This window comes from Chlamydotis macqueenii, chromosome 10 (assembly GCF_036417535.1).
Source record: "Chlamydotis macqueenii isolate bChlMac1 chromosome 10, bChlMac1.mat, whole genome shotgun sequence".
Taxonomy (NCBI): Eukaryota; Metazoa; Chordata; class Aves; order Otidiformes; family Otididae; genus Chlamydotis; species Chlamydotis macqueenii.
Window position 1 is genome coordinate 19309022 of NC_141565.1, and position 26102 is coordinate 19335123.

At 40.2% G+C, this 26102-nt stretch overlaps 1 protein-coding gene across 2 annotated transcripts in view; it reads right to left on the minus strand.

The window, feature by feature from the left end:
* Positions 1 to 1058: 1058 nt before the first annotated feature.
* Positions 1059 to 26102, minus strand: part of PDZRN3 (PDZ domain containing ring finger 3) — a 139936-nt gene continuing 114892 nt past the window's right edge. For both annotated transcript variants that reach the window (XM_086755778.1, XM_086755779.1), the window contains 7 exons: positions 17345 to 17598; positions 14865 to 14952; positions 7178 to 7276; positions 6254 to 6316; positions 5516 to 5617; positions 4329 to 4445; positions 1059 to 3460 (listed from right to left, as the gene is read on the minus strand). In XM_086755778.1, coding sequence (XP_086611904.1) covers positions 1910 to 3460; positions 4329 to 4445; positions 5516 to 5617; positions 6254 to 6316; positions 7178 to 7276; positions 14865 to 14952; positions 17345 to 17598 — 2274 coding nt within the window. In that variant the 3' untranslated portion in view covers positions 1059 to 1909. The remainder of the gene's footprint in view (positions 3461 to 4328; positions 4446 to 5515; positions 5618 to 6253; positions 6317 to 7177; positions 7277 to 14864; positions 14953 to 17344; positions 17599 to 26102) is intronic.

Below are 26102 nucleotides of genomic sequence, written 5' to 3' on the forward strand. Positions count from 1 at the left end.
ATTAAGGGTTTTGATTCCACACTAATCAATGCTCTGCCTGTGCATCCGAATGTCTGAACTTTAGGAGAGGCAATATACTGCTATGGCTCTCGCTCCTGCAATTGGGATGAACAGAACGTGAACTTGGAGAAAAGCAGATTTGAGACAGAGATAACAAGTGTCTTATGTTGAAGGCAGTGTCTTGTGAAAATCATGTAATTTTTCCTACTGTACCGCTCGTGATAATAATGGCTTGTAGTATGTCAGGTGAAATCCTGGCTCTAACAGAGTCAACAGGGAATCTTTTATGGACAACGGTAGGACTAGTGCATTATCCCAGAGGAAAATACCATTTGAAGATAAGTGTACAGAAGCTTATTGACTTGAGTGTCAGATTTTAAGGGGCAGTGACAATGTACATGGGCTGAATATGCATTTTCAAGTATGTAGAAGAGTTTACATACAGTCAATGCTAATTCAGTGCTAATCCACAAAGGGAGTGGAAAAAAAACCCAAACAAATTGTTGTTTGCTTCTTGGTAACAGACAAAATAGGCACTGAGAAGCTGTTAATCTCCCCCCTTCCAACTTTTCACTTCTGTCATTAAAACTATAATTTTTGCTTTGTATAGTTATGACAGAAGAGTCCAGAAAAAAACTTAGGGAGGGTGTGGGGGCAAGGGAAAACAGAGAGGGGATGGAGACTTTGGGAGCTATTCATAATGAGTCTACTTTACTTCATCCAGCAGAATATTCCAATTTATATTTGAATTCTTAATTAGAAATAGAAAACAAGAAAAGGAGTTTGATACCTCTTTAACATTTAGTTTTTGTCTCTTTCACCATCTCTTTTAATGTATGTATTGTCTGTTTTTAATGCAAACCCACACTGAATTTGTAGGTGAGCTTTATATACCACTAAGAAACCTCAATCCAAACTCCCCTCAAAGGCAGGACAGCGATTTTCCTGGGAGGTTTGACTCTGGTAGGCTGCCCGGGCATTGCTGCAGCACAGGAGCTACGCCTGAGAAAAGAGTACTTTACATGGTGAAACCAGAAGGGAGCCAAAAGAATTTAAAATAGCTTGAAATATAAAACAATAATTTATTTTACTTCATTTTACTTGTTAACGTTTGTAGCTAATGATGATTTCATGAAACTGCTTTTATAATTCAATACATTCAAATCTATAAAGCAAACAGTTACTACCATGGGCTCTTCAAATTCCACAAACTGTCTTATATAAACAAATTAGCTGTACATGCACATTTCCTCAATAGGTTGCAACACTTGCAAACATGCTTTAAAATCCTTTAAAGCTGCAGTATCGTGTACTTTGCTTCAGGCTTTTCAGGTGAAACCTATATTCTTTTGTCAGAAACCTTAAAAAGAAAAATGTTTAAATGTTGAGCATAACTCTAAAACTGATGTTTGATAAATGTTAAATATTAAAAGAGAGTTTAAACCTTGAGCTAAATATTGTTAAACAGCACTCTGTGTAGAAGTGAACAACAGCAAAATAATATCACAAAATATGGTTTCACAAAAAATTTGTATGTGCAGTTCCTCTTGTTTTTTTTTTTTACGTAAAGAAAAGCATGGGTACCTTTTAATATGAATATAGTTTAAGCAAATTACCTGTGTAAGTATGGTTAATACATTTCTGATATTTAAATGCTTCATGTAAAAGGTAACAAGTAAAAAAGTACAATTGGTATTCCAAAAAGCACTGCTAATATTGCCTTTGAATGAGATGGGCAAGCTTCCTCTCCATGTCATAATGGAGATCCTGGCACCCACAGTTGTAGAGTTCAGTATTTGAACTATAAACTTGATGACTGTATCTTATATACAAAAATCTTGCCACATTGAACGAGGCATTGATTTCTACACCAATGGTAGTGTTTATGTACATAATTTAGCAAGGGTGATTATACAGTAGTCACTGACAGGAAGGAATTGTACACCCGTGTGCCGTCTGGTGACTTTGTTCCGTGGGTTAGCAGTTCTTGGATTGTCATCCAATTGTCAAATATTTTTTTATTTCTCTTCTTCATCATTTTTTTGTGACTCAGTTCAATGATATTCATCTCCTTCTTTTCTTCTGCACCTTGCTGTTCCTTTAAGCAATCCAACCTGCTCTGCATCATAAACTCACGCCGCCTCCTCTGCTCCTTTGCTTTCACCAAATGCTGCTTCCGCTCTTCCTTGCTCCAGTAACGGCCCATCTTCATTTCACTTATCGCATCATCATCGGTAGTCATACCACTGCGCTCCTCTTTAATCTTTATGGCACGTTCTCTCAGCAGCCTGTCCCTGACTGGCCTCTTCGTAATGTAGCGGGTCCCGTCACTTCTGACCTTGACTTTCCACTCCATCCTTGGTTCACTCTGGCCTGAATTAAAGTCTTTGCACATACTTACCAGACTCATTTGGCTCTGTGCGTACTCCACCGCTGATTTCTGTTGGATCAGCTGCATGTAGCTTTGATAGTGCTGTGCGTGGGCAGGAATATGAGCATGCTTATACGGAGAATGATGGTACGGGGAGACGTAGGAGCCAGAAGGTTTTTGACCATGAGCAGGGCTTTTGCTTACATCACTGGCTTTTTTCTCCTTGCTTTCCAGCTGCTTGCCAAGGTCGGGATCTTTCGCAGAGGCATGGCATTTCCCAGTGCTGGATTCATGACTTTCTGAGCTAGCAAATACATTCTTCTGGGAGACATTATATGCCACTGCCCCCTCATTACCTTGACAGTTAATGCCTTCTGCAGTTCTGCGCAGCGAATTGTCAGGGGAGATCTCCAGCGTGAGTGGTGTGCTTCGGCAGCTTTCGCCTGTGTTATACGCACTCGAGCTATCCTTGTCAGACTTCTCGGGGAGCTCTGTAATGTCTGAGAGCTCGTGCCTGCGAACGTCGATGCTTGTGTTATAGTTTCGGAACCCGCTGTTATGTAGCATCCAGGGCTCCCGGTACTGATCTTTCAGCTGCTGCATTTTATGAGCTCTCACGATATTCAGGCATTCTAGTTCGATATTGCGTAGCTCCTCGTTCAGCATCTCCAGCTCTCTGTCAACGCTTTCTTGGTCACTTTTGCTCATATCCAGCGTGCTGTTATGATAATACAGACTGTAAGGATTGGCAGACTTCACCTGGCACTTCAGTTCCAGCAGTTCCCGGAATCGCTCGCATTCGTCTACGGGGATGCCAAGGAAGTCGACGTCTGTGCAGTCGGCAGAGATAAACGATTCATTGCTGAACTGCATATCGCCGCTTCCCAGGGTGTCGTGACTGTACATCAGCTTCTTCTGGCTCCCTAAAGTGTTGGAGGAGGTGGTGTGATCATCCGCGTTGTTTTCCTGCTCGGAGCTCTCATCGTTGCGAGTGCTGTCATCCGTGCGCCCCACGCCACTGTCCTTCTCGTGCTGGTTAGACAAAATAGTGGCTGTGTCTGTGGTACCTCCATCCTCTTCATGCTTCTTCTAATAGCAGAAATCAAAAGACAGAAAAAGAAATTATTGCAAGGGCATAAAATATCTCGGGGTGTTTATTATTTAATAGTTTTCTTAATCTGCCACCTGTTACAAATTCTGCATCTTTGTCTTTTATTTGTCTGGAAAGAATCTTACTAAAAGCTCAGAGAAATGGTGACCAAAGCCATGGCCTCCTGCAAGTGACCTTTTCAGAAGAAACTGAGGTCTGTTTTTCAGATATATAGCAACAGCAGCAGAAGACACACTTTCAAAATGCTGCTTCTCCCACTTAGGTGCATTAAAGTATCCAGTTCTGCTACAGTGCCAAAGTGAGAATATATCCCTTCAGAAAATGTGGATCCCACAGGGAATGTAGAGTTTTATAAAATTCTAGAAACAACTCTAGACAAAAACTGAAATACTGTTCATGAACTTGTATGATTGCATTAATCATGGCAGAACAACAGGGTCCAGGTCCAAATCTGTGGCCCTGCATAAACTTTGCTATGTAAAAACTTTGTCTTCACCTTTCTCCCCATATATAGACCTTATTTCAGTCAGTTGCCTTAGTTCTCCATTTGGATTTTAAGGGTTCAGAAGGGCAGGCTGTTTTCAGTATGTGAATGTGTATGAAATAAGAGATTTTGAGTTAGCTCTCTTGCCTGCTGTATCTACCATACACCCAGGCTGTACTTCTCTGTCCAACCTCTGTCCCCAAAATGAAGTTTGTAGATAGTCACGTAATATCTTGATTTTACAGAAAGTCCTTTTGCCTTGATCCTCATTCGTGACACTAAGTGTATCCAGTCAAGCTCAATATTGGAATATTGAGGGCAATGTGAAGTTTTGACACTACTGCACGACAGAATGGCAGTACCTGCTGAAGCATGCTGGCAGTAAATTGCATTGCCTGGTGGTGCTGTTCTTCTAACATGTCCATGTGCAAGTCATCCAGAAAATCATTTCTGTCATCGTCCATCCATCCTTCATCCAGCTATGGGAAGAGGGAGAGAAAATAAAACCAAATGTTGTCAAAAAAATGAAGACTGACATAAATTGTATTTTTTCTTTGTGGAAAGCAATTGGGAAATCTTAGGAGATTCCTTCCTGTGACAGTGGAGCTGTGTCCTGGGAAGGAGCACACACCTCCTTGTGCCAAGTGAGGGTATTGACTGTCCTGCCTCCTCCCACAGCAGCCTCCAGCAGCATAGTTTCATCTTCAACAGCCCTTTATAGATGAAACAAGCCCAGCCTTTTCATCCATGGGAATATTTCTAAGAGTTGGGGCTGGTTTGTGAGTGACTTGATTAGGATGTATAAAAACACTCCAGAGCCCAAAGCTTGAACACACCACTTGCAAGGCAGCATCAAGGGCCAGGGGAAAACTGTTGGCTAGGGGTCTGTAAGACTTTTTTTTTACTCCCAGCCTCAATTATCCCCAAGGGAAAGATCAGAAACATCCAGGCTAACAGGACAGTTGTGAGCCTGACCCTGTGTCTGCAGGTGCATTGGCAAGGGCTGCTCTCCCCGCACGAGGAGCAGATGGATCAAATAATTGTGCTTATGGCTGTTTGTTCAACATCTTTGTTGTGCTAATCCCTGCTCTACAAAGGGAGCTGGTTCAGTCTTTTATTACAGCTGAAGGTGCTTCTTGACAGTATTTAAATACATTAAGAGATGGTGTATAAAGGGCTAAATAATAGGTGCTTTAATGAATGAATAATCAATAGCTATAGGAATTAGAGTTCAGTATGTTCTTCAAAGCTGAGGCCTGAAACCATCCATAATACCTTGCACTGATGTTTGTAATGGCATTGCAGCATATATAAATCCCTGAACGTCTTAAAAATTGAACTTTAATATAAAACTTATATCTAAGTACTGTGACTGCTGAATTCCATTATTTTAGACCATGTATATGTCCAGTCAAACTGTGTAATATGGTTTTAGGTAGATCTAGTAGTTTAGGTATGTTACAATTCTTCAAAAGATGCTAACTGTTTTCTACAAGACAGCAACTCTTCTAATTAAGCTCAGAGGAGTTGTTTGTTGTTGCTACAGTACCTGAATTTCTGGTCTTGCAACAAGTAAGGAGATATTCTTGCTCTCTTCACTGGTGAGAAGTGCCACGGCTTCTTCTCGGTTCTGTACTTCTATGCCATTGATCTTTAAAGGAAAGAGCGACAGAATAAAACCCTTTCATAGGGATACTTAAATGCTGCTGAGATGAGCTCTACAGAACTTCATGGCCAGAGAGATCCCGGCACAGCACAGGCCAGGCACTGTTCCTGTTCACATCTCCAGCCGCGTTGTTCAGGTAAATGTTGGGCAAGTGTGTTGGTTTGGACACGTGGAGCTGTTCCACACCTCTGCATGCGATGTGCAGAGCCTTGTTACGAGGACAGAAACTGGAGAAGGAGAGTTGGGCAGGAGTAGAATAATAACACTGGGTCTGTGAATAAATAGGGCTGCCTGGAGAGATTCTGTGAAGAGGAATAATTACTTGGGTCAAAATAGAAGGTTTCTCTGATAGAAGGAAGACTAAAAATTGGAAGCGTATCAGAATATGTGCTGGAAACACGGCATCTGCTGACAAAATGCTTAGCCTGCAGAGTAGGGCCCATATAGGGCTTTACCTGGCCAGGACTATCAAAATCTGACTGAAATATGGCAGAGGAAAGGGAAATATCCTCAGAAAGTTAAAAGGAAGCATTTTGAATAGCAGTCTGAAGGGAATTATTTGTAAAAAATTATACTGAAATAAAGACATTGCAGCAGACTTTCAACTATTTACATACGTACCTGAATAATGCGATCCCCTTCTCGGAGCCGCCCATCTTTTGCAGCAATGCTGTTGGGATCAATCTACAAAGGAAGAGAACTGTGAGCGCTTTGGAGGTTTGAGAGCTCAGTACTTACTTCCCGTTGCAAATCCAGTATTGGTAACATGACTGATACTGTCAGCCAGTGCTGTATCTGCGATTGTTACGTCTTGCTTGCTGATAATGGGACTTTTCCTTGCTTATATCAGACGAAGTGGAATGCAAATGAAAATGATCAAGTCAAACCCAAAACACTTCTTCCTGCGATGTGTCTTCAAAGAATGTAGGTTTATCATGTTTGCATGATACCCAGCCACCTCATAATTTAACATTTTGCTTTACAACAGTGCTCTGATTAGAACTAGTTTTTGCATACAGAACAGGAAGGATTAAGCCCTAAGTGATGCATTTTAATGGAAGATTTTAGTTTTAATTAAGAGTTTCTTTCCCCAACTACAGCTACTAATGGATCTGCATGATAAAAAGTTTATGTATAAAATGCTACTTATTTCATGAAAGGGGTAAAGAGACAAACAGACCGCAACTCCTTGCAAATAAAAATGTGTGGGTTTTTTCTTCCCCATTTATCTTTTTTCTGGAATAATTGAGAATAAAAATTAAAGGGGGAATATATTAAAAATATTTTGAAAACATCATCTAAAATTGAATGCTGAGACTGTGTTAAGGGAAAAATGAACACTAAATGTTAAAGTAACAAAGTCTGACTTCAGTGGATGCAGAATTTTACTCAGTTTAGAGAGAAGGAAAAATAATTTGATTTCTTCCAATTACTGCGTTCTGGCTGTTTTTCGAACGTGGTATGGACAGAAGACAAATGTCTTAAATGCCCAACACAGCAGTTTGAAAGACAAATTGTATCTTATGGAAATCAGCTCAATCTTACCTCGCTCACATAAATACCCATGTCATCTTCATCATCCGTTCTGTAGCAGACAGTAAGGCCAAGCTTGTCCTGGCTGTTCACCCTGTGTAAATCTACTTCCTAAGATTTAGAAAAAGGAAAAGAAAATACACTGTCAGTGAGACACTGGTGACTGATGGAAGCAATTTTTCAAATACAATGAAAATATTTTGCTTAAGTGATATAGTGGATCTCTTTTCATTTCACTTGTAGACGAGGTTAACTTACTGAGCAAAACGTGGTTATATGCAGAAAATCAATACCTGGGGCATTTTTGACCCTTCAATCAATATGAAGTCATCTTGACAACAGACCTCTTATTGATCTTAAAGAAGAAAAATTACCTATATTTCATGTAGTGCTAAGACTTCAAATGCTAAAATACTTATAAAGTATGATTTCAATATCTGCCACAGCTGATATATATTTCCTTTTAAACAGGTAAATTTTCTGGCTTTTCAGAGAAAAATATAATACTCTATTGCCTTAACTTGTGCAATTTTCATGAAATGATATAATAAATTTCTCCAAAGTGTGAGTTAAGATCAATATATTGTCGGCAAAGCATTTGGTATTGGTAATAGAAATATAATAAGCACTTCAATATTGTGCGAGGGTTTGGTTTCAGCAGGTCATGACTTATCATTCTAGTGCTCTTGTTAGTCATGGAGATATTTATAGAATCATAGAACAGTTTGGGTTGGAAGGGACCTGTAAAGCCCACCTGGTCCAACCCCCCTGCAAGGAGCAGGGACATCTCCAACCAGATCAGGTTGCTCAGAGCCTTGTCCAACCTGGCCTTGGATGTTTCCAGGGATGGGGCACCCACCACCTCTCTGGGCAACCTGGGCCAGTGTTCCACGCCCCTCAGTGTAAAACATTTCTTCCTTATATCCAGTCTGAATCTGCCTCCTTCTAGTTAAAAACCATTGCCATTTAATTTAAGATGGCTTATTGCAACTGCTATGTCAGTCCTGAGGATGCTGCCGTAGGCAGAAAGGATGTTTGCTCATAGGTAGAGGTGTAGCAGCAACTGTAGCTGTGTTTTACTCCCCTTAGAGGAGTGCTTGGCAGTGAGCAAGGCTTTGAAAGCAGCTACCACCAGGCAAGATGGAGGAGGTGGCTGTGGGGTTCCAGCCCCGTTGCTGGGAAGGGAAAGACTGGGACCAGACAGAGGGACACGGCCCATGTGGGATCTGAGGGCTGCTCCAGCCCAAGGGCAGACCCTGAACCACACACTTGTGCTTGGACCCGTCCGTTCCAGTAGAAAAGTCCTGATAACGCGACTCATTATTTCTGAATGTCTCTCTGTTTTGACCCGCGCTGTGCCATTTGTAAGGGGCAAGACAATAAAACAAGCAGACATGAATAATTTATTGGTATGTCTAGATGACAGCTGCCAAGATCAGCAATCTCATGTTATTTACTTGTCAACATGTGTAATTTCTTTTTTTTTTTTTTCTTTTTAAAAGAAATGTAGCTGTAAATGTCAGTGACATTTCAGATGGTATTTAAATGGTTTCAATCAATAGTATCCATGGTGAACTGCTGCTCTTTTTCTCCCTCTTTTGTTACTTAGTGTTTTGAATACAATGTTTTAATAGTGGTTTTCTTCAGATTTTTAAAGCTTTCGGTACTTTCTAGAAAGGAGATGGAAATTCTTCAGAAAAACAAGATGAGACAAAGTGGATTCAGTCCTGATCTCATTTGATCCCTGGAACGCCACTGCAGCCAGTGCGCTTATTCTGGTTTAATCATGGTGCAAATGGGGATGAGGTGCAAATTTGTGCATTGGGCCTGATTCAGGCCTAGAGCGATTCCCACATTTCCTGCATTCTTGACCAAAAAGATTTCATGTCTGCGTGAAAGTTTTAATATAGTTTACTCATTTGAAAGCACGGCAATGAAACAGTGGCAAGAAACTAGTGCTGTAGTTCAGTACACTGTTTGTCACACTGGCAGTGAAAAATAGATTTAATGTTAAAAAACCCCACAAAACCAAAACAAAAAGCGTGGTGACTTTGGCCATGATTTAACTAGATCTGTGTAACCAGAAACACTCGCTAGCACATTTTGGAGTGGAAGGTGAGGAGGGAACAAGCTATTGGTTTCATTCTTACCTGCTGCATGTTTTGAATAATAGTAGGCATTTTTCCAACATAATACAACTATGAAGTGCATCCTTATAATTAAAAAATAAGGATGGGTTTACATTTAAAATGCACTATCCAAGACATAATCTATGATATACTAGAAGGTAATAAATCATCTGGTAAATTAAACGTTATACATTTTAAAAGGAAAACCGATAGATGTTGTTTAAAAACCACGCTCACAAATAAAGCAGCAAAAAGCTAAAGCAAACAAGAAGTTCTTACAGAAGATGTTTAATTACTTGTAAAAATTCAGATTCTAGTTGACAGACTTACCCTTGGGTACAATCCCTCTAGTCCTTGGTAGGAATAGAGTAAGTGGGTTTGATGCTACCCAAATATGATAATTTTGTGTACTTAAAGATAGGAACAGCTGCTTTCTGTGGGTCTTTGCATCAGTGAAGTTTTTATATAGTCATAAAAGTCTGAAATATTTGAGAGATAAAAGTGTGCAATTCCAGTTGGAGTTGAAGAATCAATACCAGAGCCTTCAAAGCAAAGGCTATTTTCCATATTCAGAGCTGCATCTGTATAACGCACACAGAGATGAAAGGGGAAACCAGAACATCAGTACCTGCAAGTACAGGTATTATGGTAGCTTGTGTAATTGTACCGGGAATTAATTAAAGCCTAGGAATTGATATGGGCTGAGAGAACTTTGAAGGTGTTAGTTCACGTGTCTGCAATGCCACAGGACTCGCTATTTCTTACTCTGTCTTCAGCACGGCACTTCTGGAGCGCCCAGGGGCCCGATCCTGCGGGGCTCTGCACTCCCGCTGCGTGCACAGCAGCAGCGGTACTGCTCCCAAAACCCTGCTGCTCCCCAGGCCCTGCCAGCCCGCCTGTGCTGTCAGATCAGTCTCGTGTACTGCACAGCCTTGAGATGAAAGGATATTTAGTGCCCAACCGGCACTCATACTGCTGTCGTGAACTTTGTATAAAACACTATGAAACATATCAGCCATCTACATTGCAGAAGGGAGACCCTCAAGTTACTCAAGTCCTGGTCTAAATCTGCAGAAATGAGTTAGCAGACGATGGCGGTATCCACAGTGTGGTAACGTCAGGGCTGTGTTAATATGATATATGTAAAATCTTCATATATGATACAACTTTTACACACACAGATAATTAAAATCTGCTTCTTTAGATCAGGTAAAGTGACATTTTGCGAGATGTTCAAGAGAGGTTTTTGTATGCTATTTCAAAATAGGGTCGGCACGAGAGAACTGTCTGAAAGATTGTTGGCTCCATATCAAATGTGGAGCCAAGAAGGGCTCAAAGTGCTAGTTACCGAAATCCATATGGCATTTGCAGCAAGACAAGAAGAAATGAACGTGTACTGTGACATTATACCTGCGACCGCTCATAATAATGAATTAGGAGTAAGTGATAATAGCAAATTAACCTCCATAAGCTCAGAAGAGCCTTCATTTGCAACAGATTATTGAATTATTGTACTGCTGATTTAAAATTATGGCCCGCCTGCAAATTTATAAAAATCAAAGTCCTTTCTTTAACAAGACAGAAATGAGCAGTAGAAATCTGAAATAAGAAGACAATGACGGGTAAAAAATGTTCAGACATTCAGAAAGCATTATCCAAAGCTTGCATAATAAGTATTCTGTCCTTTTGTTTCTCTGTAAAAAGCAGTGGGTTTTTTTCAGTGCTGGCTTCTGAGGTACCTGACCAACAGGGCCCACTTTTTTGCTACTCAATTAGTAGGTTTCACCAAGAAAAGAATATCAGGCAAATAAACACATAGAACTATTTCTTTTTTTGTTGCGTGAGGCCTTCTTAGTACCTTTTGGCAACTGACCCTGGTACAGCAGGAGAAAAAATCTTTTTCTTGCTGTCTCGAAGCTAAATAAAGTGATCTTTACATTTGTCTTTTCACATAAATGTGGTTTTCAACGTAGGCAAAAAGCAAAAACCCCACCCCTCCACTTTTCAGAGACAAAAATTTTATAAACCAGGTTTTCTTAGTAAAATTCTTTGCCCTGGAGAAGTAGAAACCTACTTGGAGGTTTCTGTGCTAGCCCAGCTCTAGGGTGGGAACCCTCTGATGGACCACGGCGACTGGACTAGCTTAACTTGTCTGTGGTGCTGGGGAAGCCTGAAGAAAAGTGCATCTCACCCTGATGAAAAGGGGCTTAGGGTGCCCAAGTAAGGTAACCTGAAGGATGTCCAGGGTCTTTGCCACGTAGACGGCCGATGGTCCACGATTAAGACTTTTTCTCATGCAGTAGGAGCTGTTAAGGCCAGGTTGAAGTCCTTCAGAGAACTAAGGGAGGACAAGCCTTCAGTATTAGCTTGTCAGCAAGTTGAAATGTTTTACCCCTTTTGGATTTGTTCCAAATGAAGAACGTAAAAATATTTGTCTTAGGAAGTACAGTTGTGAAGCTGAAGGAAGGTTCTGCTTTTTAAACCTTTACATATTCAGTCATCACCTGAGCAGGACTGCCAGGGCTGGAGTCCTTTGTATGCAGAGACATACTAATGCTCTGAGAAGCCCCTGATTAGTGCAGCTCCCTGCAGAGCAGGAGTTTCCATTGAGAAGAAATATATTCACATAAAAGATGCTTTCAAATGCCTTACAACCAGGATGGAATAAAAATTGCAGAGTGCCTGCGATGTAGCCCACTGATTCTCATGTTCAGATAGTTACCTCTCGCCTCCCCTTGCAAATAGATTCTTGGAGAAGTAAAAGAAAACTTTCAACCACAGTAGCAAAGTACAGTCAAGGGGAGAGCTTGAAACCCTGGAACTCAGCTTTGTGGTTTCCTAAAAGCAGTGAAGTATTAATTTCAAACTTTGAAGCATGGATTTTGGTGCTCAGTGTGTTCATTTTTTGCTGATCGGATGATGTGGTTTTGTGCTGGGAACACGGTGTGAGACCTGTGTGCTGGGAAAGCAAAAAGCTATTTGACTGAAGCTGTGTCCTCCTTCAGTTTTCTGAAGTGAAGGCTTCTGTCCAAGATTGAGTGAGTGTATCAGAAGGGAGATTTTTTAGCATTTAGCAAACATTTCATGTAGTTTTTAATCTCCAAGCTGTACTTGGTCTCAACTAGCCATTCAGTTCAGTTCTCCACTCAGAAAGAAAACAAGACCAACATACAAGTTGCCTATAGGAAAGGGTGAAGACATAAAGTCAAATGTGAGAGAACAAGCCCCCTTTTTGATGTGGAATGTTCTCCTTTGTAATCTGAGAAAACTAACACACTGAGAAAGCCCTCACTTGGGCTGCACGTCTGACAGCTGGACAGACTTGTTTGAATAAACATATTAAAGCAGAACGCTGCTGGGGGATGCTGGAGTGACATTATTTGTCCTTTATGAACCTGAAATGACTTCTGGCTGGGCCTCTGTGAAGAATAAATGTACTTTTAATTTACAATAAAATAGCAGTTCAGGATTTAGTCCCTCTTTCTCTGTGGCACGTAAACTTCAAAAGAAAAGCAATAGTATTTATTTATTTTTGTAGTAGGGAATATATGGTAGTTACCTCTGAGTCATCAATTTTAAGATAAATGTTGAGAGAGAACTGAGAACACAATTTCGGTGCCTTGGCAGTACTGCCAGCAAAAATTTATTCCTATGGATATTTATATTAGAAGCTTGTTGTGAACTTCGGTATTTTGTTGTTCTTGTCTTGTTTACTTGTTACAAATCACGAACCAGTCAGTTATAGACCATAAAAGTTTAGATGAGGAGCTTCTGATTTAAATTCAAAGCACATTTTATGGACACAGAGACACAGAAGGCTGGCTTGATGGCTTTCTTACTTTAGACATTCCTGCTGCAGTCAATGAAACAGTGCCTTTGTGGCCTTTTGAAATGTATCTATCACAAGGCAAACACAAAGCAACTAGCCAGTTGAGTCCCTGTTAGCACTTTGACCTTCCCATTGATCACAGCCTCTACAATTTGAACAAGAATCTGTAGTGGTTTTTAAGAAATACTATTAGGCTACAGCGACATCTCTAATGTTCATCTCCCTGCGTTACTGAGCTGATCACCTCTTGCCATCGAGTACTAGATCAATGTCAAAATTATTAATGTTGTGGTTTAAGGCATATTAACGTCTGGCTACTGAAGTGCATGTGTTCAAACTGTTTTCAGCTCAACTGGTTGACCTTCTGATGGAAGCAATATAATTTATTCACAATACTAGATTTCCTAAAAAAATAGATTTTGAAAAGACACTGGCAGAAAATACTGATTTGTTCTACGCTTTCCTTTAAGACCGAAATCTATATTGTATTTGTTTTTATTTAAGAAAAAAAAGGCACTTGTTTGAAAAGTAAGGCCTTGAAGTCTGCTAAACAGCATTTATTTTACTGGCACTTTGATTTTTATCCTGACTTTGATTTGCGTTTGTATACAGAGATGAATTACTACCAGATCTGCAGAACTTGAGAACAGCTTGCAAACTTTTTATGGGGTTTTCGTCCTTGATCCTGCAAACGCTTTTATAGAAGGGAACAACTTCTTTCTGGTAGAATGACTGAACTCTGCTCCCACCGAAGCTGTTGATAAATCTCCCAGTGATTTAAACAGACCTACAGACAGGTCAGCATTGCTCGCTTTGACAAATAAGCGTTAGCGGGACCAAGATCTAAGGAATCAGAAGTACAAGCAAGCGAAGAGTAAACAATTCACTTACTGATAATCTTGAATGGATTAGCTGGATCAGACATCACTGGCAGTATTTAGAAGTACTGAGATATTTTACTACTATTTATTATAAGCAATGAAAAACACTTCAGTGGGTCAGTACTGCTCAAGTGTCTTGCAGAACTAAAGCCCACAATTTATATGCTGTACTCTGAATGACTGGGAGCAGGTTATAAAAATTAAGAATGAGAAAACTGAAGATGAACTTCTGATGGGATATACAAGTACTAAAACCACAAGTGATTTTTAAAGATTTGGCAGGAAAAGAGACTTGCGTACCTTCATGACTGGTTCAACTTTTATTATCTATAATTTTATATGTATACACATGTAACTTTTCAGTAACGAAAAAGGGAGCAACAGCTTATTATAGTGGTAAATCTATTCTGATCTTGTCTTGTAAATGTAAAATACTTCTAAATTATGAGATCAAGAACATCTGTTACCTTAGCTGGGGAATATTTAAGGGGAACTCACACATTTTTACTTTGTCTATGTGGAACAGGTCCTGCAAATCAACAAACTTGCTAAGTCTCTCAGATTTTCAGAAAGTTTAAATCAGCAGAGTTATACAGAATTTAATTAATGAAACCAATGATTTCATTATTTATGCTAATTTGTTAGCTGAAGATGTGGCTCATCAGTCTGTGGCGCACAGTTAAATACACTGCTAAAGGTATCAGTAAGGTCTGCAACCTGCAAAGTAACTAATGAGCAATGTTACTACAAATACCTGCTTTGAAATGTCTTTTCACTTTATATACAATGTAAAGACTGACGTGCACGTTAACATCATGTTACGCTTTCAGTAAACGAAATAATTACTGAAGACTGGGTACCTCTAATTCCAGCTCATCTCGGTCCATTTCTTGATGAATTCCTCCCATGTAGTCATTTGGATCATAGTATTCATGCACGGATGGATGGCTGGGAAAAAAAGGTATCTTTTAGGACAGCGCTCAGTACTCAGTCACCATCTTAATCCACTCCAAGCTTACAGCAAATAGTCATGAACACGATGGACTAACAGCCACACCAGAAGTTGCGTGTGGTTATTACACACACTGTACCATTTACACCAACAAATGTATTAAACGAAAATGACATGTATTATAAGAGGACTCTCAAATATTTGACACCTGATGATATATGACAGACTTGTAAAGGGTCTTAGCATTTATTAATGGTTTTTCTCCAAATGCAAAGCTGACTTGGGGAAAAAATACACAGAGAGAATAGCGGCCAACCAGGGTAAGGGGTACCAGGTGCCAGCTAAACGGGCAGCTATTTGCCAGGGTTCAAGATGACAGGGAATACTAGATTATCTACTTGTGAGCTCAGATATGAAAGTAAAATCATTCTTGCCTAGCTGCTTGGTATTTTTACTTTGCCTTAAAGACATAAAATGTTATCAAATTTCCAAGTATTATAAAAATAATTTGCTATCCGGCTATTTGGATGAACAACATTTTATTGATTGATTTGGATGAAACAGGCTGTGCGTAATGATCTAAATACCATTTCAATGTGCACCACTTCGTATTGCCATTCACTGCTGGCATGCTGCTTTTTACAACTTTTGCTCCCTGACAGTTTCACTGTCTGTACTTTGGAAGTTTTAGCAGCATAATGCTCTTGTGATCACTTTTTTCCTATGCTGGAATTTTATTTCTGTAATGAAAGTAAACTCCCTTTAATTCTCTGTTAACTAGATACATGTTTCTTTGTAAGTGTGCGGCTATTTGCGTAACAGCATCTGCTAATTAGCCGAGATACCCAAGTTGCTATATGGAGGCTAGATTAATTTGAATGAGATCTGGAGAAGTTACAGGAAGCATTGGGGAAAAAAATGACTCTGCTTGCACGTGCTGGGAGAAAGCATACCTGAGAGCTGCCGGCCTGCCCTTGTAGGCAGGGACAGCCATGAGGCAGGCTGTGTGGTTAAGATGAACGTCTACAGCTCCAAGGCCACTGGTGATGCCAGCAGTTGGGATCTATGTCTGGCAATTAAAGGGCAATATGAAGCTACTTGATAGGACTGAGCTGGTTTTATGCAGAAATATTGCAACCTAAAAGATTCATCATGAATTAATCTTTGCTGTTTTCCTAATGTAATAGGTTTTGCAGTTGGAAAGTCGCGGGTGTTGAAATCCCAGCATGTCAGGGGGTATGCGCTGTAGGTGCTCTAGGAATAAGCATTCCCTTTCCACAGCGCCCTAAGCCCTGCTGCTGCCCCTTCACTGCAAACAAGCTCCAAACTGGCCTTTTGTTAAACGTTTCCATAAAACGTGCAGCTGAGCTTCAGTTTTCAATGGGTTGGGAATAGGGGCAGATATTGCGCACAGGAGCCCAGTTTCTGGCTGGACGTGTCAATGTTAACATGCTGTGAAAGTCACTCAGGAGCAGCACAGGATTGGTGCCTGCACGTAGTCAAACTGTATTTCCTAGAAGCACTGACAGGGATGCCTGGAGAGGCGTGGTGGGCTGAGTTTGTGTGCTGGTGTTCACAGCCCAGGCGCTCTGTGGGGATCCCCTTCCAGAGCTGTGCTGGACAGCCAGGACACTGGCACTGCCTCTCAGGGTTTACAGGATCATCTCAAAACCAGCACTGACCAGACCACAGTGTCTCATACACAGCAATGGAGAGGTTCAGAATCCTTTCTATTGCTTTTTCCCCTGGGGAGATGCGTGGCAAGATGACAGGCAATTTGCATGGGCTCCTTGGGGAGCCATTTGCCTCTTGAACAGCGTGTGAGGGCGTGGTGTGTGTGTGCCAGGAGATAATTGTCATTTTTATTTGTAAGTACAAAAGCATCAAACTACCATTAACAATAATTAAAATTTGATTCTAAAACATCCATGACAGCACTGGTAAGTAATTTTAGGCCTAGAAAATAATTTATTTGAGTAACATCGCCGCAGGCTTATAATAAAGTAATTAATACACTGGAACAGAATGTAGCGGCTCTTAGCATTTTAAAATTTATAGTAGCCATAAAAAATAAAGTTAAAACATAAGCAACCCAAAGAGGCAGTGAGAGGAATTACAAGAAGCAATATCTTTATCCATCAAATGCCAGCCAAAAATGAGCTTTATGAGGCCATGTTGTGACTCAGTGGCATTACTCACATAAATAATGGCTTGCTAATATGTAGAAAAAATGAAAATGTTTTGAATTATGGCTCGATGATGTATGAATCCTGGATGCCTCTGGCAGTACGCATTCACCAGCAAGTAAAGGTGAGTTTGTGAATGACTTCTAACATGCCACATTAAGGAATGCAAGGATTTTCAAGGGCTTCTCAAACTGTTACTTACTCTTCAGGCAGGAGGTATGGGTCTAGCACAGAGACAGGTGGAGTCGGTGAGCTCATCTTGCTCAGAGCCATGATGTGTTCAAAAGTGATATCGGTCTGTGTGCCCACATCTACCAGCTGAGACTCGTGAGGAGGCGTGAAGACCTTGGTGCGTGGAGTTCTTCGCAGGACCTGCACCACGATGGGCTCCTTGGCCGTTTTGAATGCTTCCACTGCCTGCTCGTGTGTTGCTTTAGATAAATCCTTCCCGTTGACCTGCGGGAAGTAAGCAAGCAAAGCAGTGAGAGAAAGTCAGAAACTGGAAGGGATCTGGCTGTTAATTTAAAAGTCTCAGCTTCTATTCAAAAGTACACACAGCAAGTACTGGGAACTATTTATGCAATGTTACGCATCTCTCCATTTCCCCTTTCGCTACAGTAACTTCACAAATCCTGCGCGCTGCTTTTATTGTGATAGATGTTCCTGGGCTTGCTCGAAGGTGCGAGTCTGAGAAGAGAATTTGAACAAAGATCCATCTGATCTCAAAGGAGTAGTAAAGCTCCTGTTCGCAGCAGCAAAACAAAGATGAGCGGTCAATTTTAGTACAAGGTTTACAGTTTCTAATCCTTGGCAAGCAGAGGTGTCCTTCCTGATAGCGAGAGGTCTTGAGCACTTCCAGCCCGCTCTGGCTTTGCATTTCACTCATGTTTAGCTTCCTTCCTCACTATTGCTAATGAATTCTTCCATAAGTCCTAAGTCTACCCAGGGGCTGTGAAAGAGGTGAGGTTGTATTTGTCAGAATTGTTATAAAGCTGCAAAACAATAATTCTCATTTGAGTTTGGGTTCGTGAGAAATGTTGATGTTTCTGTAATTTTAAGGGAGCTAAACACAATGAACAGTTTGGAAAGAACTGAAAAAAGGCAACTGGTGAAAAGGCTGAATGTTTGCCCGCATCCTGCTGTTTGCAGTCTAACATGGAGATTTCTTTTGAAATTTGGCCTGTTTGTTGAGACATCTGTGAATCAGAAAGGTCTACGGGCTCATGTGCAAAAAACCTATGCTACAGAAATAGTGGGAACCACTGGCAAGTCCATTAGGTTTTTATCCTCTTCTAACCTGCAAACTGTTGGCATTTGAATACCGATGAAAAGAAACAATTGAAGAGAAGCAGCTCAGAGCAATGTGTTGGTGGGAGCTGTACAACGAAATTACTACCCTAAAGCATCCTGCTGTCACAGAATTGTTACCGTGTTCTTTGGACTGGGGCAAGCGCAGGCTGACACGTAGAGATAAGCTGCAATTTGAGATGTGAAGATGCTGCTAGCGCTGACCGTGAGGACCGCTGTCATAGCAGTCCTCCTCATCAAGGGGCATACTTTGTTTATGTATTTGCTTTATGAATGATGACTTACACTGTAATCTTTCCAATCAGACAGCTATTCACTTGATAAACTGCATTACTCTATCTGCAATCAGAAGTATGAGTCGCACAGCGGAAACTGTTGCCTTCTGCATAGAGGAGTAGCATATTTTTTCCAAGGGATAAAAATAATGAATTCCCTTGATTGGATGTAAAGGCAACAGTGTCTAGCTTCAGGTATCAGTGGTGGATACCGCTTTCTCACTCACTCATTTTTGTACGTGTCTGAAACATATACTAATGTGGTGACTCTGCCACGTTAGCTTCTTGAATATGATTGAAAACTTTAAAATATCTGTCCAGATTCTGGTATCTTCACTTGTATCAGGTAGCACTTAGTTCACACCGTGCTATTCCATGTTTACTCCCATTTCAGTAAGTGGGGCGACTGAACAAGCAACATCACTCAGTGCAGTAACTGAATTTAGCCCACACTTAAGGTATTACCCACAGCAAAAGGCTGGGTGATAATAAAGAGGGTTAACTCGAGTGCGGAATTGATGGAAAAGGCTAAATTCCTGCTGAACTACCTTGTGCACGTAAGCTTACTGTGCTCTCATCTTTGCTTTTTATCTTAGAGAGGCGATGGCACCAGGTTTTTGTGAAGCCAGCTGAGAATGGAAGTGTTAGCATTTCACTTACGTTACATGAACACTTGTATTGACCACAATCACTCACAGTAATGCACAGCGTGGAAAGTTTGGTCAAATTAAATATCATTAAGTCACCCAATTGAGCAGAATACTTTAAAACAATTTGTACAGCTGTAAAATAAAGTTCAGTGTAATGTTTTCCCTGGAAAAAGGAAATGCTGATTACGGTTCCAGTTTTATTTTTTGCTGCAAATTAAATGTTGCACATTTTACTGTGTCCATCTTAATTTATTTTTTTTTGGTGCAACTAAATCCAACAAGCAATCAAAATAAAAGAATCTGAATTGCAGCAAGTGTAGTGTTTTCCAGAAATGCACTCAGAATAACTCTTGAGCGGGGAAACTTTTCATGTGAGCAGCTTTCTACATCTTTACGGTAAAAACTGGTAAAATCATGCCAAGGATTCCTTTCCAGTTTATCTCCAGTACTGTAATGGACTTGGATTGCATACAGTTTAGGACAGGCCTGCATTTTCATGTAGGTTCCTTAGGACACTTTATTTCTGCAAATCCATGGACTGGTCTCCTTTTTGTGCTTTCATATGTAAACGTTATATAAATAATAATAACTTCAAAGTCAGGTTGATATCCTGCAGGGAACAAGCAGTAGTTGGACTGTATCATAAATTCTTACTAGAAGGAATTACTTCCAAGTAGTGTCCTGACTACGTTTTCTACAAGCTGATAATGCAGGGAAGAAGAGAAGAGCTGCATAGCAAGGCAGAGGTATGTGAGACCAGATCTTAGAATCTGGGAGAACAGCCAGCTAAATTTTAACCTGAAACCTCTCCTGCAAAGGGGACCTTTCGGAGAAAAGGCATTGGGCTTTTGGTTGAGGTTCAGCTGAGCTTCCTCTCTGGCAGCAGCCACAGCAGAACTGCTCCACGCGGGTCTTCACAACTGCGGGTACTGGGCAGTGAGCTACGCTGTTAGGAGCGTGAGCCCATCTTGTTCTGCTTCCTCGGCTACAAGGAGGGGCTGGAATAAACCTGGGGGCCGTCAGTAATGGCATCGGGGCTGTTCTGCTGGAACCTGGTATCGCTGGCCCCGAGTCAGGACTGAGCATTTCATTGGGTGCTGATATTCAATCCCCACTCAGACATCTCGGAATGCTAGGATTCTGCACTGCATGGTAAATAAATAATTCTAGAAGGGATTTACATTTGATGTATATACAATTTTATATCATGGGATTGATAAGATGGCAATGAAAAGTATAACTCAATATTATTATGGATTTCTTAATGCGCTGCTAAAATATGGTTGGGGATTTTGTCTTTAGAAGTTAGTAATTCTATGAAATGTAGCAGCATCTACATCCCAGTAGGAAAATCGTTCTCTGGATCGCAGCCATTCACACAAGGAATGGTTTCAGGGTCACTCTCTGGATTTCCGACAAGAGACTGATGTGGGAACTCAGATTGGGTAGAATCCTGTTAGCCCTGCAGGCTTCTGTGTGGATGGGCAGCCTTGGCCAACTGCTGAGCTTCGTTAGGAACTGCACTGACAAAATAAAGAGTTAATGGGTTGCACAGAGCTATCACTGTTAACCATTTACATTCAGAATGTGGAATCATGGAAGAATACGCAGTGATGCAAAAACATGCTTTAAAGTGATTTACAGCAGGGAAATTACACTGTCTGAACCTGGCCCCAAAAAACCTGAGGTAACTGCCACATTATATGGTAAATACCACACAGTGCATAGTTTGTGTTTACTTTTTTTTCACTATTTCCCATCCCAACACATCAATAATACCATGTAGGGACATGAGGAGGGGAGGCTACAATATTTAAATAATGAAAACCAGTAATCCTCAAGTCTGCTTATGTATAACAGAGCCAATTTGCTGGGTTTTTTTTTGTCTGGAAAAAGTAACAACTATTGGTATTTTATTTTTAGTAGCACAAAAATCATGCAAAAGAAAAATACACAGAGATGATCTCAATGGGCTGATTTCTGGTATCTGTATAGAATTAGCACTTGTAGCTAATCTTAACTCCTAAAGCTTCAGCAAATAGGTGACATTAAGATGTTTAGTTTCTATCTGGAATATTTGTCACAGTTGACAATTATTCCCAGTGTTTAAAAGCCAATAAATATATCTATATAGTTTCACTTTGTTTAAAAAAAAAAAAAGAAAAAGTGGCTCTATAATCATAGTCTTTAGTCCTAATGCTGCTGAATTATGCTAAGCAAAATTCTTCCTTATAAATAGTTACATCTGAAATAACACAGAAGAGAAAAAGTCCATGCATATGAATGCTCCAGAAGACTGCCAAAAACTACAAATATGCATAATTTGTAAAGAACCTTACATGCCATGTGACAGAGACAATTGGATCTTTCATGGCACAGAAGATGGATAAATTAACTTGTCTGAAATGTTGAAATGCTCAGCTTTTGGACCTTCTTTGCATTGGAAATGTATTGAATATGAAGAAAGCTGCAGTTAAACTGAAGTGGATGTAGTTAAAGGGAACTGAATGGACCTTGATGAGATGTATAGTGGAGCCAGACATTAGGCTTAGCCCCTGCGTGACAGGCAGAGATAACGGCTCTCAGTTAAGGCCATACAGTAAATAAGGAAGGATTGATTTTTTTTTTTAAATAGAAATTATGTAATGATTATGGAATAGAATAGTATTTATAGTACAGCAATTTATAATATACACAGTTTGTTATATTCTTTTTGCACAAAATTAGGCTGCAGAGAGCGTGCTACCTAAAATGTACACTGTAAAGGAGCGAGAAATCTATAGAGAACCATGGCATAATCCTGTCCTGGAGGTCAGTGTAGAAGTTTTCTTTTCATACTTGGAATGAAAATAGAATAGTCACTTGAGTTTAACTTGATGCTCACTAAAGTCACTGGGAATTTTGCCTTTGCAACGCCTTGGTTCAGGCTCTGACTGAAACACAGGTGAGTCCAATAGCAAAGCAAGATGTTATGAAGCAGAGGGTGCCATCTGCGTTCAACAGGCATGGCCAAATGCTGAGAAAAAGAGAGATGTTGCAACAAGGTATAACAGGGGAGGCGGTGACATAAATCCAAATGGATGGTCCCACCAAACAAATCCATGGAAATGATATCTTAAACTCTCATTTCAATTATGGGGCTTTCATTAATTCCTATTTCCAAGAAATAAATGGTGAGAAAAATAAACAGCAATTATTATTATTATTTTTTAAATGGCATTATATGCTGTATCTTTCTGAAAATGGAAGCAGCAGATGAACTTCACTGTTGAACATCAGGTGAAACCGCTGAAGAACAGCCCATGACAGTTAGATGTGAAAGCAACAAATACAATGTGACTGTACTTTAAGATCAAACTTCTAGGAGCTGTGAAAAAGGCTGGAAAAGTGAAGATGAAGTAGGATGTGGTGGGTGTAGTCTTGGTAAGACGCAAGGACATTCTTGAGTCTGTTTTCAGATCTCTCTTGCATTGGTAGCTACTTAATAGAGTAGCTTGTCAGCTGCAACGTATTATGAACCTGCATCATCTGATGTTGGATGCTGATGTCTTATTCTCATAGAGTATGGGATGCTACAGTACACATGGCCACTAGTGAGGGAGAAAGAACAGATCAGTGATGGGCATATCAACAGGGAGAACAGGAAGAAAAAGAGGAGAAAAACCTCGTATCTTTTTAGGCTTGTGAAGAATTTGCACTACCTAGCTAGGACACGGTTATATTCGTGTGAGGTATAAGGAAGGTATTTTGGTAAGACAGAACACAGTTGTGCTATTACATAAAGGTCATTTTATCAATAGCTGCTGTTTAATTATTTAGCAAGGTAAGCGATTTACATATATTATTTTTCTAGATAGGTAGAGAAGACTAATTAATTGCCACTTCGTCGATGGCAGACATGAATTGGGGACTCCCAGGTATATCAAAATGTGCCACTGAAAGTTTGAAAAAGCCAGAAAATCCTTGTGCATAAGAGTTTACTGTGTGTAGTTGTAATTATTTTGTAGTTTATTTTTTCTTAAATAGCATGTAACATTGTTTGCTGGATGTCGGTGGTGTACAACAGAAACTAGAAAGGTTTCAGGAAAAGAAAATTATTTTTCCATCCATCAAGCTGGACAGATTTATATACGTTTAATGTCGTGAATGGTAAACATTTGTATGCATTGTGCGGCTTGTTGGTTCTTCTATGCTTCACAAATGTCACAGAGAAAAAACTTTTTTGCTTAAGAATGAGTAAGCAGCTTTTCTTTGTAGAAATTCATGCAAATCCTTGGGAAGTGCACTATAAAAATGCTAGTTCTGTTAGACTACAGACATCTGTGCTCCATTTAAAATGCTCTTTATGGTCTGATTCACTTCTTTAGCAAGTTCTTAAGAAGTCTGCATATTAAGAAAAAGCAGCAGAATTTTAAAGATTTTTATAGAAACTAGAGCAGCAAAAAGCCCATTTTCTAGACCCCCTTTTCCTCAGGAATTGGAGAACGAAGGTTCAAAATATAGGTTAATTCTTCTTGCAGCTCCATCTAATCCCTCTTTTATTTCCCTCATATGGACAGTCTCTCTCTTTTCAAAAAACCAGAATTACATTGTTTAGTAATAGACTGTTTCCATGTGTGTGCGTTTCCCTTCTGCCTTGTGAGCTATCCATGACAAAATGGCTAAGGCCAAAGAAAAATTCTTTCCTTAAGAGTACAGAATACATTTGTTCTCTAAACCGTTAACTTCCAAACCGAGAATCTTGGGAGAAGGAGCCTTGAAATAAAGGAATTTTTATTCTGCTAGTAATTAGCACACTTAGGTATTAACAAGGCAGCACCAGCACTGTACACAGCATACTAAAGTGTGCATGCTTTTGCTTGGCTTCTCAGGCTCTGCTCCCATCATCATGACTCAAAATAAAACCACAGGGAATTTTATCGTTTGCTTCGATGCAAACAGATTTAGACGGATGCTGGGGCTTCCAGGACTCTTGTATTTTCCCTATAAGCAAAGTTTACTTGGAGCCCTTTTTTCTTAAATATGCATTCATCATGTTAAATGACTTTCTAGCAGGGCAGAAACACTTTTTCACACTTTCGTGTATCTCTTGTTCAGGCTTAACCCCGGTCCGTATAGCGCACAGACAGAAGTTTACAGGCCCTGCCTCTTTAATGACTCTGCCATCTCAGTAGCGTGACCCAGAGGGAGCCGATCGATTATACTTATGAGTGAGGTACAAATGACAGCCATAAATAATCATGAATTACTAATGACCAGAACTCAGCAATTACCCACTTTCTCTCATTCTCTAGGTTTGCCCGCGTACAGCACGGTGCGAAATGCTCTTGCCCTTCTCAAACGCGCTCTTCCCAAGAGGGAAACCTATGTCTATGTATTTGTCCAGTACAGCAAATTACAGTTTTTTTTTTTTTTTATGAATGAGAATTTACTTTTTAGGTACAGAATCCTCTACCAAGGGGTCCCCATGCAGGCAGAGGACTGATGTCCCCAGTTGTCTCCCCTTTTGTCATTCTAGCACAACATAACTGCAGTCAACAGAGAGGCTGCTGTACTGATGGCGTTGCATTTATATAATTTGATGAAAAGTATAATACACAATGATTGTAAATAGCGTAAGAAGCTTAATCTGTTTAGTTGAGGGTGTTGGAGTGATATAAGAAACTGGAGCAATATAAGGAACCAGTTCATCCACTGAATCAAGCCAGAAGTCCCTGCAGACCAGCCACCTTTCTGCAACAGCGGCATGAGAATGGTGTCAGAGTAAGACATCCCTGGGGGAGCTTCCCCATGCTCTGCCCTTCCAGCACCTACGGCTCAAACAGCTGACAGTCAAGCAATATTTAATGCCATACCTCCATGAAAATCAGAGTAGTACAAGTTGGTGTGTAGATCAGGCCTTAAAATAATATTAATATTATTTTAGCGGCATATCAGACTGTGCAAACACAGAACAAAAGACAATGTCTCCTCTGGAAAGCCTGCTCCAAGCAAAAAGACAGAAGAGTATTGGACAGATGAGAAGATGAAACACAAACCAAGTTAGTGATCTACCTGAGGTCACGTGAGAGCACACCACGACTGAAACCTGAACACTGATCTCCATGACACTGTGCTCAAGGCCATTCTAATTCATGATGTTCATGGCCATTTCTGCACTGCTGCTCATGGTCTGTAGTTTTTTAGTCCATCTTCCCACTCCCCTCCCAATGTCTGTGTAAACGTGGAGTTGTCTTGTCCTAGTGAAAGTGAAGCTTGACCCTTTGTTTCTTTATGAATGAACACAACAAAACACATTTATTGAATCTGCAGTTTTTCATTGCTCCATATGTTTCCTTTTCCCCAGCCCATGTCTGGCATGTGACAGTGAGGCACAGTGACTGTCCCTTGTGCCTTCTCCCTTGTGACTTCTTGCCACCTGCTTTATAGCATTAAACAGATGTGTAAGTGTAAAGCTTTACAAAACTCATCTTTTCAATCATTTATCACTTTAAAAAAATTCCAAATAAAGCTACGCTATGGTTAAGCACTTTATCTGCTCAATGTAAAGAAGAAAAGCACAGTAGGTTTTAGGAAGATTATGAAGCATTAAGATATTTCAGGTGCACACTAGGTCAAATTATCCATTTATATCACAGGTGACCATTAGGCAATTTTTAAATTTCATATCATATCTTGTTTATGTTCTTTTAATGACCAAAATATTCTTCTATCATGCCATAAAGAG